This window comes from Amblyomma americanum, chromosome 7, assembly GCF_052857255.1.
Source record: "Amblyomma americanum isolate KBUSLIRL-KWMA chromosome 7, ASM5285725v1, whole genome shotgun sequence".
Classification (NCBI taxonomy): Eukaryota; Metazoa; Arthropoda; class Arachnida; order Ixodida; family Ixodidae; genus Amblyomma; species Amblyomma americanum.
In genome coordinates, this window is record NC_135503.1 from 112313851 (window position 1) to 112327139 (window position 13289).

Sequence of the window (13289 nt, forward strand, 5' to 3'; positions counted from 1 at the left end):
CTCAATCCTCGTGCCTGCGTCGTTTTGTAGATGATGGACAGCGCCTTCTCCCTTGCCTGCCTCTTGCTCCCTTTCCCTTCTTTCTCTTTGTGAACTACGACAGGATGCCACAAATTAGAAATTCCCAGCTGTCGCTGTAATGTCAACGCTGAGTATAACAGTAATTCACTTCAGCACTCTTGTCGGAAGGAGGACTATGTCGCTTATTTGAGTAAAAACTCCGGGTATTGACGAGTAAGAAATGTCGCCCACGAATGCAGCGCTCCCCTGTACTTCTACTGACCTTTTTATCTACGACTTCTGCCCAGCTTTCCAACTTCCTGTCATTAATGTGTCGTTACACCTGGACGACACAGTTGGCGATTAAAGCCAGGGGACATATTCATAAGATGTCTATTTTTCATTGTCCATTTCGCGTCCATTTGGTCCTCTGTCTTTGGTGACTCAGGTATACTCGCGGCTCTCAAGCATCTGTGGGAAGCTAAGCGCGCATTTGGTGGTATACGACCAGACGTAACCTTTGGCAGCATATCGCAGCCAATGGCAGCTAGTGGTCAGATCCGTATGTTATGTTAGCGCCTTTCACCCTGCCCAGAAAAATGTTCTGCTAACCGTTTTCCAGCCTTCAACCTAGAAACACCTTAAGCCCGTCACTAATTATGAATCGTTGCAGAAGTCTCAACTATAAACTCGCTGTCGCTACGTGACATGCACATAATCACTGACTCTTTCTGCTTTCGTATACCTCACACGTACACCGACACACTGTCTCATCGACGCAGCTGTGACGATTACTCGTCGAAATCCGCTCACTGGGTGCTCACTGCGATATTTTGCTTGCTATTGGTGTCCCCTGCATCTCGGATATGCCCTTCGTATGAACTAAATGAGAAACAATTAAAGCACTCCTCATTGCCGTTAGTTGTCCCAGACAGAAGATCCTGATTATTGTGCAGATAGCACGCCGTAAAATATTGCATAATGGCAAAACATACGAAATTCGATTGTTTTTTTTTTGTAGAGTAAAAAAAAGGAAACCTCATGGATGTCACATTGCAAACAGGATGTGCATCATATGACAAACAGCACAAAAATTAAAAATACCGGTGCGAAACCGAAAATAAATTGAATAATCACGTATAAAAATATCTCACCAAAATTACCAGGTGACCACAAAGAAACTCCGAGTTACAGCGCGAGCTGCAACTGCCTGCCCCTCACCCTAGGTTATATACCTATGAAAGGCAGAGATGAAAAGCAACTGTTTCTCAGGGCCATTTCATTCACCACTGAAAAGACACAAGCAGTGTCGAAACATTGCGTCCTTTTTTTGTGCAGAAATCTGCCTGGAGCCTCTTTCGCCATTCAGAAAAAGCCAATAAAAGTATACAGGGACCACACAGAAGGCGTCACTGCGGAACAGCTGAGGTGACGGAGATCAGCAGGCCTCTATGATACTCAGCATTCTTCCCAGTGCGCTGTATAGGAGTGTGCTGGTGAACATAATACACTGGTGCACCCAACTCTCAAGAGAGGCACTACTCGCCTCCTATGTTCTTGGTCACATTACGTGACATTAACACGTAAGTGCGCAGTTCAGTGATACGCGCTGATCTGCACAAATCTAATAGCCTGTAGGCAGGAGTAGCGGTCTCTCTTGAAATTGTCAGTTCTTTTTCATAAAAAGATGCAATAATGAATGCTATGCTCTAATGTTGTAAAGAAAGATAACTTACAACATAAAAACAGGCTTGTCGTATTCTATTCTTGTCACTCTGTTCAGTTTTAATGCGAAATTTGGAGCCTACGTTAGGAATAGGAGCAATGATAACGGCGATTTCTTATAGCGGAAGTGACATTCCTGTCAAGTGAAATGAAAGTGTACGCGTTGTACACTTTGTATCAGCTCGAGTCTTTCAAAAGCTACAAGTTCCGTCATGAAATAAAATACATCGTTGGACAGAAGTCGTGACACCTTTCTAGTGCCAGCGAATTTGTCGGAGCGCGTGAACCGTACATTTAGCCAGACGCAAGAGGCATACGAACGGTGACCTCGCTGATAGCAGAGCTAACACTGGGTTTTTGTGAGAGCTTCGGTGTTCCTTGCACAACACATGTGAACACGTTTAAAAAAAAAACTTTTACGTGGAGAGGAGTAAATACTTGAGTTCCCTGTGCTGCTTAGATTTTGAAGCGCCTGGCGCCGAATACCAGGCCTGCAGCTCATGTTTGCCGTCGTGTAAATCTTGACGAAAAGATACGAACGGACAGGTCGTATATACGCACACAAACACAACGACTAGCTTAAAACGACTTTTGCCACTACTGGTCATTGTTCGAATAGGAGCAACCGGTACTAAAGCTTGTTACCGGCACTGATAACATTCCTTTAAAGCAACATTTAGCGGCGCAGCCTGAAGGACAGGCGTCAAAAATTGTTGGAAAGAAGCCGTGCCAGCGAGTATCGAAGCTCCCCATTTCGACTGTAGGGTTTCCAAAGCCCTCAATTTGCAGTGTAACGGACTTCTATGGTCCGAAATGGCCTTGTAATGACTTCCGCTTTACCAGGTGTGGAGCATCAAATTATGCGGCACCAGGTGCGCAGGAAGTTCAGTGCGAACGAAACGTTCGCTGATAATGAATCTCAGTTCCTACGACACCCAATTTTCTTGAGCCTCCCTGTCTGCCCGTCCTTACTCCTGCGGGGACAGCACTGCGGGCCCGAGCCACAACAACCGGTGTCATTGGTGGGATAGAAGTAGAATCACAACGTTGGCAGTTATAACTAAGGAGACGCACGCTTCATTAGTCCTGTTTACACGAAAACGGTAGTGACGCAGAGTATTTCCTAGCCTATTTCCCGGTGTAGAGACGCCACTGTTTACATGCATCCCATGGAGTTTGGCTGGACAGGGGCTCCACGCGCAGTCCACGCGGCGGAGCCGGCCAGCTGGCTCCATTCTGAGCGCAGACTGGTTTGTTGCCCAGCGGAGGAGATTGCATGGCCAGCGCTGGAGAGAATAAGGTGCGAGCCTCCATACCTGTTTCCTTTCACCGCGGAAGTCGATATACACTTTTTGAACTACAACGCTTGGAGGATAAGCGCAATGAGCTTTCGTGGCGCACTTCCCTTTATCGGAACAGCGCAAAGATGTGGACGTGGAAAGAGGAAACAGAAAGGGCGCTGAACCAACTGTCCAAGCTTCCACTTAGTAATCATTTGCTCTGTTTCCTCAAATACGATACGTCTGTCACGGTATTGTGGGCGGCTTGATGGTTGGTTGGCGCCGAAGTTATAATTAATCGAGTCAATCTGCCTACCACTGCAATCTCCGTAAGTTTGGAGGGGCAGTAGCGACAAACTTCTCCGCCAGGCGTGCGGAAGATGAGATTAGACTGCCGACCGGCGATGGGTGCCACGGCTGATTAGCCGTTGACCGGAGGCATGAGGCGTATACTAGTACCGTAACAAATCCCTTCACTTGGGCAAAGAACAACCACAAAAGGTTACACAACCAAACCCAACGAAGTAGCGCCCGTACACAGTCGCCACGCAATTAACAAGCACTACATGAGGACGCGAACAATGCAATTAATTCAATGAAGGAAATATCAGGGCGATTACTATGTAATGTTACGAGAAGGAAGTACAACACAAAAGCTTAGGACGAGAAACAGAAAGCAACAAGACAAAAATATAGGAGTTCAAGTGAGTGTGGGGAAACGATGGCTTAGCTGCGGAGTGGCAAGGTCCGGTCGCCGGGAGCGTCGGGCTGCGGTTGCGCGTCGCGGGGCTAATCGGGGGCTACGTATACAGGCGAACTTGGGCTACGCCTCAGACCAGCGCCTAGGCTCGCTTGCCGACCACTTCCCTGGCTGACCTCACTCACGACCGCACGCACCAAAATGTTCAAACTGGTGGTGGTGGAAGTGGTTTTATTTAAAAAAATAATAGTAAAAAGGAAGGAAAAGATTTTTGCTAGCCCCGACATCTGCTATCGATACTGAAGCACCTGAGCTGGGGCAGCGGAAATAAAGGACAGCAGGCAGAATGGAGAAATGAAATGAGAGAGGTGAGGGTACAGGAATAGAGGATAGGGGGAGAAGTAATATGTACAAACTATTTACACAAACTGCCCAGCTCGGGATTTTCCCTCCACCGCGTTCTAGTGGGCAACAAACAAACCAACAAAAGAAAACTCTTCAGGCGCCGCGTACAGACGAGATGCAGATTTCGAAAAGGAGAAAAAAAGCGAAGAAATGGTGAAAGAACACGGAAGAAAGCCCTGATCTTAACGAGCGTTGTCTGCGAAGGTCCCGAAGGGTGCCGGGAATTCAACTCACATCTCCGCGCTCCATCACGTGCACGCGCTTGCCACCCGGTCACAATACTAGGAGGTGGCGGAGTGGCTTTGAGCTGGTGGCCCTCCAGCGTCGCGATGAGTCAACCGTCCCCACGCAAGGGGGGTGGGAGAGGGGGCGAAGTGGTCGCCGCCGCGCCGCGACATGTTTCTGAAAAACAGCGGCGCCTTGGCTGCCGCTGCCGAAAAAGTCAGACGGACACGACAGGCTCGAACTTCGTGACAACGTCATAAAGTTAATATGATGCGGTGCTGTCGCATTCATGTAAACGCGGCTATTCATAGCGTCGTGCCGCATCATGACTGATCCAGTCACGAGACACGCTTGTGCGCGACGAGAAACGCACTCGATTCATAGCGCCGCCCGCTTCGTGTTCTCCTCCATTCGTGCTCACGCGATGCACCTCCCAAGCACGCCCTACAGTATGCAGAGCTTCTACATTTTTTTTTAAAGATGTATCCTTATCACCCCCTCCTTAAAACTCTAGCTGCCTCGCTTGCTCACTGGTTAGAGGCTAAAAGGAACCCGTATGTAGTGCGATGTCAGCGGACGAGGAATGATGGCCCCTCAAAGGAGGCCGTCCAACCAATGACGCCGACCAACTTTTATAACGTCACGGTTAATCCGATTAAGCCGCGGTTATTTCCCACTCAATTCATCTGTCACACCCTGTGATTTCACGCTACAGGTCCAAGGGGATCGGTCAAAGAGAAGAGAGGAAGGCTCGGTAGACGCCATTGGCTGGAGGAGCTCGTTTGAGGGGCATTTACCGCTTTATTCTAAAGTTGTATCCAACTATAGACGGCCGAGATATTCCGGAGCCCTCCGCAGCGGCACCTTTATGACTTTTTCTTCTTGCGGTCCCTAATTCCTCCAATCTTTCACTGCGCAATTAGGTGTCCACCGAGAAGTCTGGAAATTACTGCGCATGTCCTTTTCCGAAAAATCGTTTCATTTGCAGAATGCCACCGCGGTGGCTGAGTGGTTATGGCGCTCGGCTGCTGGCCCGAAAGACGCGGGTTCGATCCTGGCCGTGGCGGTCGATTTTCGATGGAGGCGAAATTCTAGAGGCCCGTGTACTGTGCGATGTCAGTGCACGTTAAAGACCCCCAGGTGGTCGAAATTTCCGGAGCCCTTCACTACGGCGTCTCTCATAGCCTGAGTCACTTTAGGACGTTAAACCCCCATAAACTAAAACAAAAACCAAACCATTTCCAGAATCAAGACGTTCTTTCCTCCATCTGTGTTAATGTGAACGCAAAGCCCCTCCGATGACAGCGATTCGGATGTCAGAGAATTTCGTTCACACAGTGCGCGTCTTGGGCGCTGTAGTACGGCTGGTGTGACGTGGCAGTTTTACTTCGTGGGCTCATTGTTCAGAGCTGTAAAAAATCTACTTAATTGTTCCTTGTTTCAGTCGTGTGAGTCCTTTTTCAGTGTGATATACAACTTCCGAACTGAAACTTTATTTTGAAATCAGGATTTCAAGAAGTTTTAGCTAAGTAGGTTATACTAATAATAAACTTTTCAAATTGAAATAATACTATAGACAAGGCCACGGGACTTTAGGCTGCACTCAATTAATTCCACTCACCCAGGTCACTCTGTTGTTGATAAAATCTTGGTTACTTTTAGCTGGTACACACGGTATATTGGGCTTCTGTGCAACGTGGAAACAAGAACAAGCGTGTTTCAGCCTTTAAAAGAGACGCTAAATTGCTCATGCACCTGAGCTATTCATTAAATAAATAATTTGTAGAGGCGACACTGACGCTGTGAACTGGCACCTGCGCCATACTAGGCGAATGCTCAAACCACTTCGCCGCCACACTGTGGTGCTACATTCACGCATTTAGTGGCTGGTATCGCCGGTGTCTTGCAATGGTGCTCGTCGTGTTGGTCGTTGGTAAATGAATTTGAACATTGAACCAATTTTATCTTTTTGAAGCGTTGTCGGGAAAAGCTTGTATGAAATAATATTCAATTTATCTGTCTGAGAAACATCACCTTGAGGATATATAATGTATGACACTGCCATGAGCATTTAAAAGAAATAAACCTTGATCTGTACAAAACAGCGCCTTCTACTCACATTTTTCGCAGTTACTTCAGACCGGTGCACAAAAAACTTACATCGTTATCAACTGCATTGCAGCACACGATCTATTTAATTTTGACGTGTCCTGAATACTGCGACCGCAGGGGCTCGGCTCAAAAAAACTCATATGTGACAAACTCACGCAAGGTCACCCGCCCTCCCCCTGTCCCTCCCAATTATAGCACGCGCAATTAAGAGCGCAAAAAATAAATAACGCAATAAAAAGGCGGCGATGATCGCGAACCACCTTCTGTGAATTCGTTGCGCCGTCACGTGAAAACGCCCATGCTAGTTGAAGACAAAGCATTAGGCAACCCTGTCCACGTTCGATACAGCGGTGCACACAATAGTTATAGCACTCTGAACAGCCACCCTTAAGAAGGCTGTCTACATACTTCTCGCCGTTTTTCAGAACAGGCGCAGCGCTTATCACTGACGATCGATAAGCGGCAAGCGGCGCCAGCTCTGCTGCAGAAATCCTGTTACAGAAAGACGACAGAGCTGCTTTATCAAGCACAATGTAATCTTATCGGACTGGAGTGACCCAAGTGTATCTAGCTATTGCAAACCGAGAGTAAAAAAAGAAGAAAAAAACTCGTTTTATAGCTTCCTGGATAGGAACACTTCTACCGCTCCGCGCCCCTCCGACGTCATGCGTGCACACGCATGCAGCCAAGCTGGCATGGAACACACCAGAACACACCGCAGATTCTCATATCTATGTCAACCACCTAACCGAATCCGCCTCTAATTCGCTCTGGCTAAGATTCAAATGAGCGACATTCGTTTGCGGGCACGCATGGCGTTTCCGACTGCCAAAGCGGTGCCCATCGTGGAATCAGTTTTGAAGCGCAACCCTCTTGCCAATTATCCCATGTTTAGCAGTCCTGATTGATTACTTTTTATGGCAAATCTAAGAAACATGTACGTAAGTTGGGCATTTTTCAAGATATAAAATAGCCTCTTTTAGACATGTGCTATATCATTCGGATAAAAACCAGCGGGAGCAGAGGTTAAAGAACTTAAGAGTCACACTGACATGCATGCTTTAGTGCAAGCCGCCGCGGTGGCTGAGTGGTTACGGCGCTCGGCTGCTGGCCCAAAAGACGCGGGTGCGATCCCGGCAGCGGCAGTCGAATTTCGATGTAGGCGAAATTCTAGAGGCCTGTGTACTGTGCGATGTCAGTGCAGGTTAAAAAACCACAGGTGGCCGAAATTTCCGGAGACCTTCACTACGGCGTCTCTCATAGCCTGAGTCACTTTAGGACGTTAACCCCCCCCCCCCCCCCCCCCCCGTAAACCGAACGCATGCTTTAGTGCAGTGAGCTTAACTTGTAGCGTGCGGAAATTATATCATTTCCAGTGGTATGGTTATGAGACCCATTGAGATCTGCTGTGTATCATTAGTTAATAGGAAGAATATCGCAAAAGGCAGATCAACCGCATGCGACGCACTGCGTCCTGCCAGCAGCAGTTAACGTGGCGCATGTGTAACGCTTGACAAGATTTTTCGTGAATGCCAAAAACCGAGAAAGAGCTTCGCTCTCTGTTGGCAGCACTCAACTGCTTTCAGATGCAGGTTATATGGCTGTAAACCTTGGGTCACAATTATTTAATAGGTTTTCCGAAATAGTGCTTGTACGCAAAAAAAATTACGATGCTGAACGCATTACAAAGTCAAACAATATTCGTTCTTCTTCACTTGATACACTAAACTCATAATATATATCCTTGGTAAAATGGGCCCACCACCGCTATGATATCGTCGCTTGGTGGCGACCGATTCAACAGGCTGACAGACGAGCACGGCAGACAAAAGGCTGGAGAAAATTATATTAAAAATTATTATATTTTTAAATATAATAAATTATTAATAATTATTCATAATTATTCACGGGGCTAACTTAGGCCCGAAACAGAAAATAACCTGACGGTGGCGGTACAAACGACTGACCAAGTCGGTCGTCGACTACCAGAAAGACCACCTTTCTCGACCGCGTTCTATTTATGCGTGACTAATGACCTTCTAAAAAAGGCGCATGAAACACCAAGAACAATGATGTGATCGAATGTTAACAAACTATGATATGATCGAATTATTCCATTAATCATAAGGCAGCTTCTTACAAAGCAAATATGTATTTAAGGCCGCGCGCTGACAACGATGAAGAAAGAGCATAAGAATCAAAGCACAGCTTTCTGACAGCATATTATGTCGCTTAAAGATTGATCATGATTTCACTGCAATAGCTGCACACTATCGCTTCGATAGAAAACTACAAAAAAAATCCAGCCAGCGGATAAGGAAGCGAGGTAGCTCTTCATGTGTTGATATTCGATTCAAGCTGCCTCGTATTGGATGATAGAGTTGGGGATCGAGCTGTACTTCTGCCGATGCTCACTTTTCCTCGACGCGGGGACGGCCAGAAGTCTAGGGTTTCTTATCAGCAGCCGTCCGCCACGGAATATTACGGACAGCAACAGTTCACTTTTGTTCCGCATGCGTAAATGAGCGATAGAAGGTTTACTGAAAGTGGGATATTTTCACAGATTTACTGGAAAGAAGACTATGCTCTGAGTCATCTGTTCATTACATTCACCAACGTATGCAGTGGCGAGATGTACACCCTATTATTACTTGCTTAAGAATTCGTGAGAGCAGTAGCCGCCGCTCTTCTCAAAATCCACCGAGTTCCTGCTCAATCTGCACCAAAAAGTGTCAGTGATATAAAAAGGAATGCCTGGTTAGGATGACGACGGGTTTTAACGAAAAACACTCGTTAATCTAGAAGACAAAACAAATCAATGCCCGTGCAAACCATAGAAATGTTGAAAAGCTCCCTTTCTCGAAGCCTAAAAAAAGGACAAATTCTACAGTTGCTCAATTTTTCTCCATCCTCCATTCCCCCCCCCCCCCCCCCCCGCCCCCCAAAAAAAGGAAGTTAGGGTCTTCCTTAGTCTACATTCGGACGTCACTGTGTCGAAGGTCGTAGTGCTCTGCGGAATGGTCACCTTTGCTGTGCAAACTGTGGTTTTCAATAGAAGCTATGCCGTCTCAATGCAGACTACACAGGGTGTTTTTTCCTAATAACGTCTTGCTGGGCAAGTTGGTAACTGTACACCTTTGGTTACAGGCCAAAAACAGACAACACAATGAAGAAATACGGGATGGAGCGCCACTCACAACTGATTTATTTGAAGCCAACACGGAAAAATTATACCATCTTACACGCAAGTAATACTATCATCTTCAATGTTAATATGATAGCGAACGAGTGAAAAAATTGTTCTCAGCCTTATACAAAGATATCGACGAGTCGCTGACGCACATGCTTCCTTTCTTTGCAATAAAAAATAGGCTTCGATTAATTCTCTGGCTTTTATATTTTTGCTTTTTGATAGAATTCGCGGACCGGAAAAACATGGCTCACAAGGGCATGACTGGCAGGACCTTGTATGCTTAGGCATATTTGGGCCTTCTTTATCTTGCTCAACGTTTCTCTTGCTCTTTGTCTTGCTCATGTTGCGCTCCGTCCCGTCTTTCTCCCTTGTGTCTGTTTTCGCGCCTTTGACGAAAGATTTACCTAAGAATTTCCGCTTTTAAAAATAAGCCTTTTGAGTTAGAAGGCTGCTTTTTTTAGGCATAGCATTGTCAGCAGTGTAGTGCATCACAATACAGCTAAGACACGCTAACTAGCAGGATGGTTAACTAATATTTAATAGTAAACCTTTAACTATTTCTGTTAGGCTTTTTTTTTATTAATGAGAGGCGTGTAGCCCACTGTAAGTAATATCCATATCAGTTAGATTTTCGATAACGCGATTACCCTCGCCACTGTGGCCGTACAAATTCTGCCTACATCGCGCCAAAATGCGCTTTCGAGAAGTGTGCACTCAAAGCAACCTCTCCAGTGCACGTAACTCGTCGAAATAGTGCAAAATTGGTTGGGCTACAGCGAGGAGGGTAACCCCGTTTTTGAAAATCTAATAACTGACATGGATATTAATTACGGTGAGCTACACGCCTCTGAATAATTAATGAGCCTAGCAGTAATAGTTAAAAGTTAACTATTCAATATTAGTTAACCATCCTCCTAGTTAGCACGGTTTTGCTGAATTCTAATGAACTACACTGCTGTCAATGCTATATGCCGAAAAAGAGCTTTTCTAATTCGAAAAGCCTATTTTTAAGCATTGTGCCGTCTTAGGTGAAACAGTGCATATGGGGAATCGAGCAATGCCAGTAGAGCTTAACAGCTGCTATCCTTTGGATTCATTTATGTTTCAATACTTCACGACCGAATACAAATCACGAATACAGATCCCGCCCATAATAAGGTCGTGGCCTCACATAAACCATTCCCAAGCGTAAAAAACTTCATAAATGGTGGAACGATCAAGGAATCGATTAATTTATCGAAGTCAGGATATTCTTTCCTGCCAATACTTTGGCAGCGCATCGCTCGATAATCAGAAGCGATGGGCTTTGCCCAGATTCACTGCCTTCTTGCCGTGCAGGAAACCATTGCCTTGGCCTTCTCGTCTACCTACTTCCTGACCGATCCCGACGTGATGAGAAATCACCGCACAAGTCCCCTGGACTCACCCGCAGTGTGCCGGATCCTTCGACAACAGGAAGTTCCGCCGCATCCGTGGACAGCTGTCCTGTACTGTGTTCTATGCAGCATCCAGTCTGCGTATCGATCGAACCCCTTGGTTCACAAGATGGCAGATCACCAACAGCATCATCCAACGAAGATAAAAGGCGCGGCGCACTTGTGCTGCACTCAAGTGGGCTCGGCAGCGCAACCGCGATTAGCTTTGGCCATATTCACCGCCTTTTCGCCATGGAGGCAGCGAAGCGAACTGCTTTTCGTGATATGCTCCTCACACTAGCTACCTTGTGCTCATAACGTTGCCGAGCCCACGCTGCTGTCTTTCCATCGCTTATGCGTGCGCCGAAGTGGTTCTATGATTGTTAGTCCTATGTGGTGATGCTCAACTGAATCCAAGGCCTAATCTTCGCTTCGAACACAATGAACCTCCCGCTCACGTAACGACTGTACTCGATGAAATTAAGTCAGGAAAGGCATCTTTACTCAAAAGAAACAAAAACAATTCAAACAAAGTTGTCTGAAAAATAACGAAGCATTCGAAGAAATTCGGAACCACCTGCTAAAAATTGAAAAAGACTGCTCCTCTGTTCTCGCCCTCAAAGAAAAAGTAGATGTTGAGTTAGTTGCGAGCGAAAATGCAGAACTCTCACAACTTTCGTCACAATTGAATGCGTGCGAAGATGGCACCCAACAGATCAAATCTTGTCTTCTATGGCATTATATACCGGGCAATAAGGACTACTAACGATATAGCTGTACTTTAAGGTGATCTTAAGGTTATTTTTCATTGGGGCTCTACATGAAATATGACATTTAACACGACAAAATGTTAACTAATGCGTTTTTCACGTCGCAGGATTATATACCTTGTCTCTTACTGCCTTATTTATGCTTCACTAACATCAGTAAGATCTTATAAGTACCTCGTCGTTATTCTAACCTCGACCCTGACCTGGAATGAACACATTTCTTTTATCGCAAACGCTAACCGGATGCTAGGCTATAATAAACGCAAATTTTCTACGGCACCGTCATCTCTGAAATTAATTATTTACAAAACACAAGTTCGCTCTAAACTCGAATACGCCTCGTCAGTATAGAACCCACATACCGAAGAATTAACCAATGCCCTTGAAGCAGCCCGAAATCGCTCCGCACGTTTTATTCTTGGTGACTATGGTAGTCTATCAAGCGTAACACTCATGAAAGAATCCTTATCAATAGCACCCTTGTCGATGCGCAGAAAAATTTCCCCTTTGTGCCTTTTCTTTAAAATTTACCACGACAATCGAATTCTAAAAAATGAACTGATCATGTCACCCACATATGTATCGTCGCGCATCGATAATCCGTGCAAAGTAGGCATCCCTCACTTCCTCACTACATCATATCAATATTAATTTATTCCTGAAACAGCAACAGAGTGGAATCGTCTGCCTACTGCGCTGGTGCTTACAAACAATATCGAAGTATTCAGGAAAAACCTATGCTTGTATTATAACGCATAGAAGTTTCTTCCTTCTAACTCCTTTAGTTTCACAGTTTTCAGTTATATTGTTGTGTGTTTTATGTGGTTTCATATTGTGTTCTCCTTTCTTCGTTTTTAACGACAAACATTGACGAGTGTTGCCACTTATTAGCTATGTTTCCTATGCGATGTTAGTACTTTTTGTTTCCCCGCGTTACCGTGTGCTTTTCAGACTAAAAAAATCCCCGGTTAACTCCTGCATTCCGTTTTGCCTGTTCCTTTCTTCTTTATTCTTTTTGTTTAGTACTGTATCACTCCCCTCTATAATGGCCTCTGGGCCAAGAGGGTAACTGAAATAAATAAATATATAAATAAATAAATTAATAAACGATAACTCAGAAGAAACTTGGGATGAAGCCGAGGGTTTGGTGACTGAACTTTGTAAAGACAAGCTTTCTATCCCACTGCAGCCAGTGGACATTGAACGAGCACACAGGATTGGCCCATTTTCCTCTAACAAAACAAGGCCAAAAGGTGTAAAATTGCACATTTTAAAGTTAAAACGGGGGTACTGGCTATTTCGGGTAAACTGAAAGATACCGGTTTCAGTGTATGATCAGACTATTCAACAAGCACTCGGCTCGTCCGCAAAAAGCTTCTTTTATGTTCAAAATCTTCAGGTAAACATTACAAGCTTCAACATAACAGGTTAACATTGCATAACATTACCAATGTATATGATCAT

General features: G+C 45.4%; 1 protein-coding gene across 2 annotated transcripts in view; it reads right to left on the bottom strand.

Moving 5' to 3' along the window:
* The window catches only part of LOC144099483 (sodium-coupled monocarboxylate transporter 2-like), a 162483-nt gene extending 151337 nt beyond the window's left edge, over positions 1-11146 (bottom strand). The window contains exon 1 of one of the 2 annotated variants that reach the window (XM_077632818.1): positions 11067-11146. Coding sequence is in view for 1 of the 2 variants with exons in the window: in XM_077632815.1 (XP_077488941.1) it covers positions 11067-11110 (44 nt within the window). In the remaining variant the exon portion in view is untranslated. The remainder of the gene's footprint in view (positions 1-11066) is intronic. The other variant, XM_077632815.1, reaches the window with a different exon arrangement.
* Positions 11147-13289: the final 2143 nt, after the last annotated feature.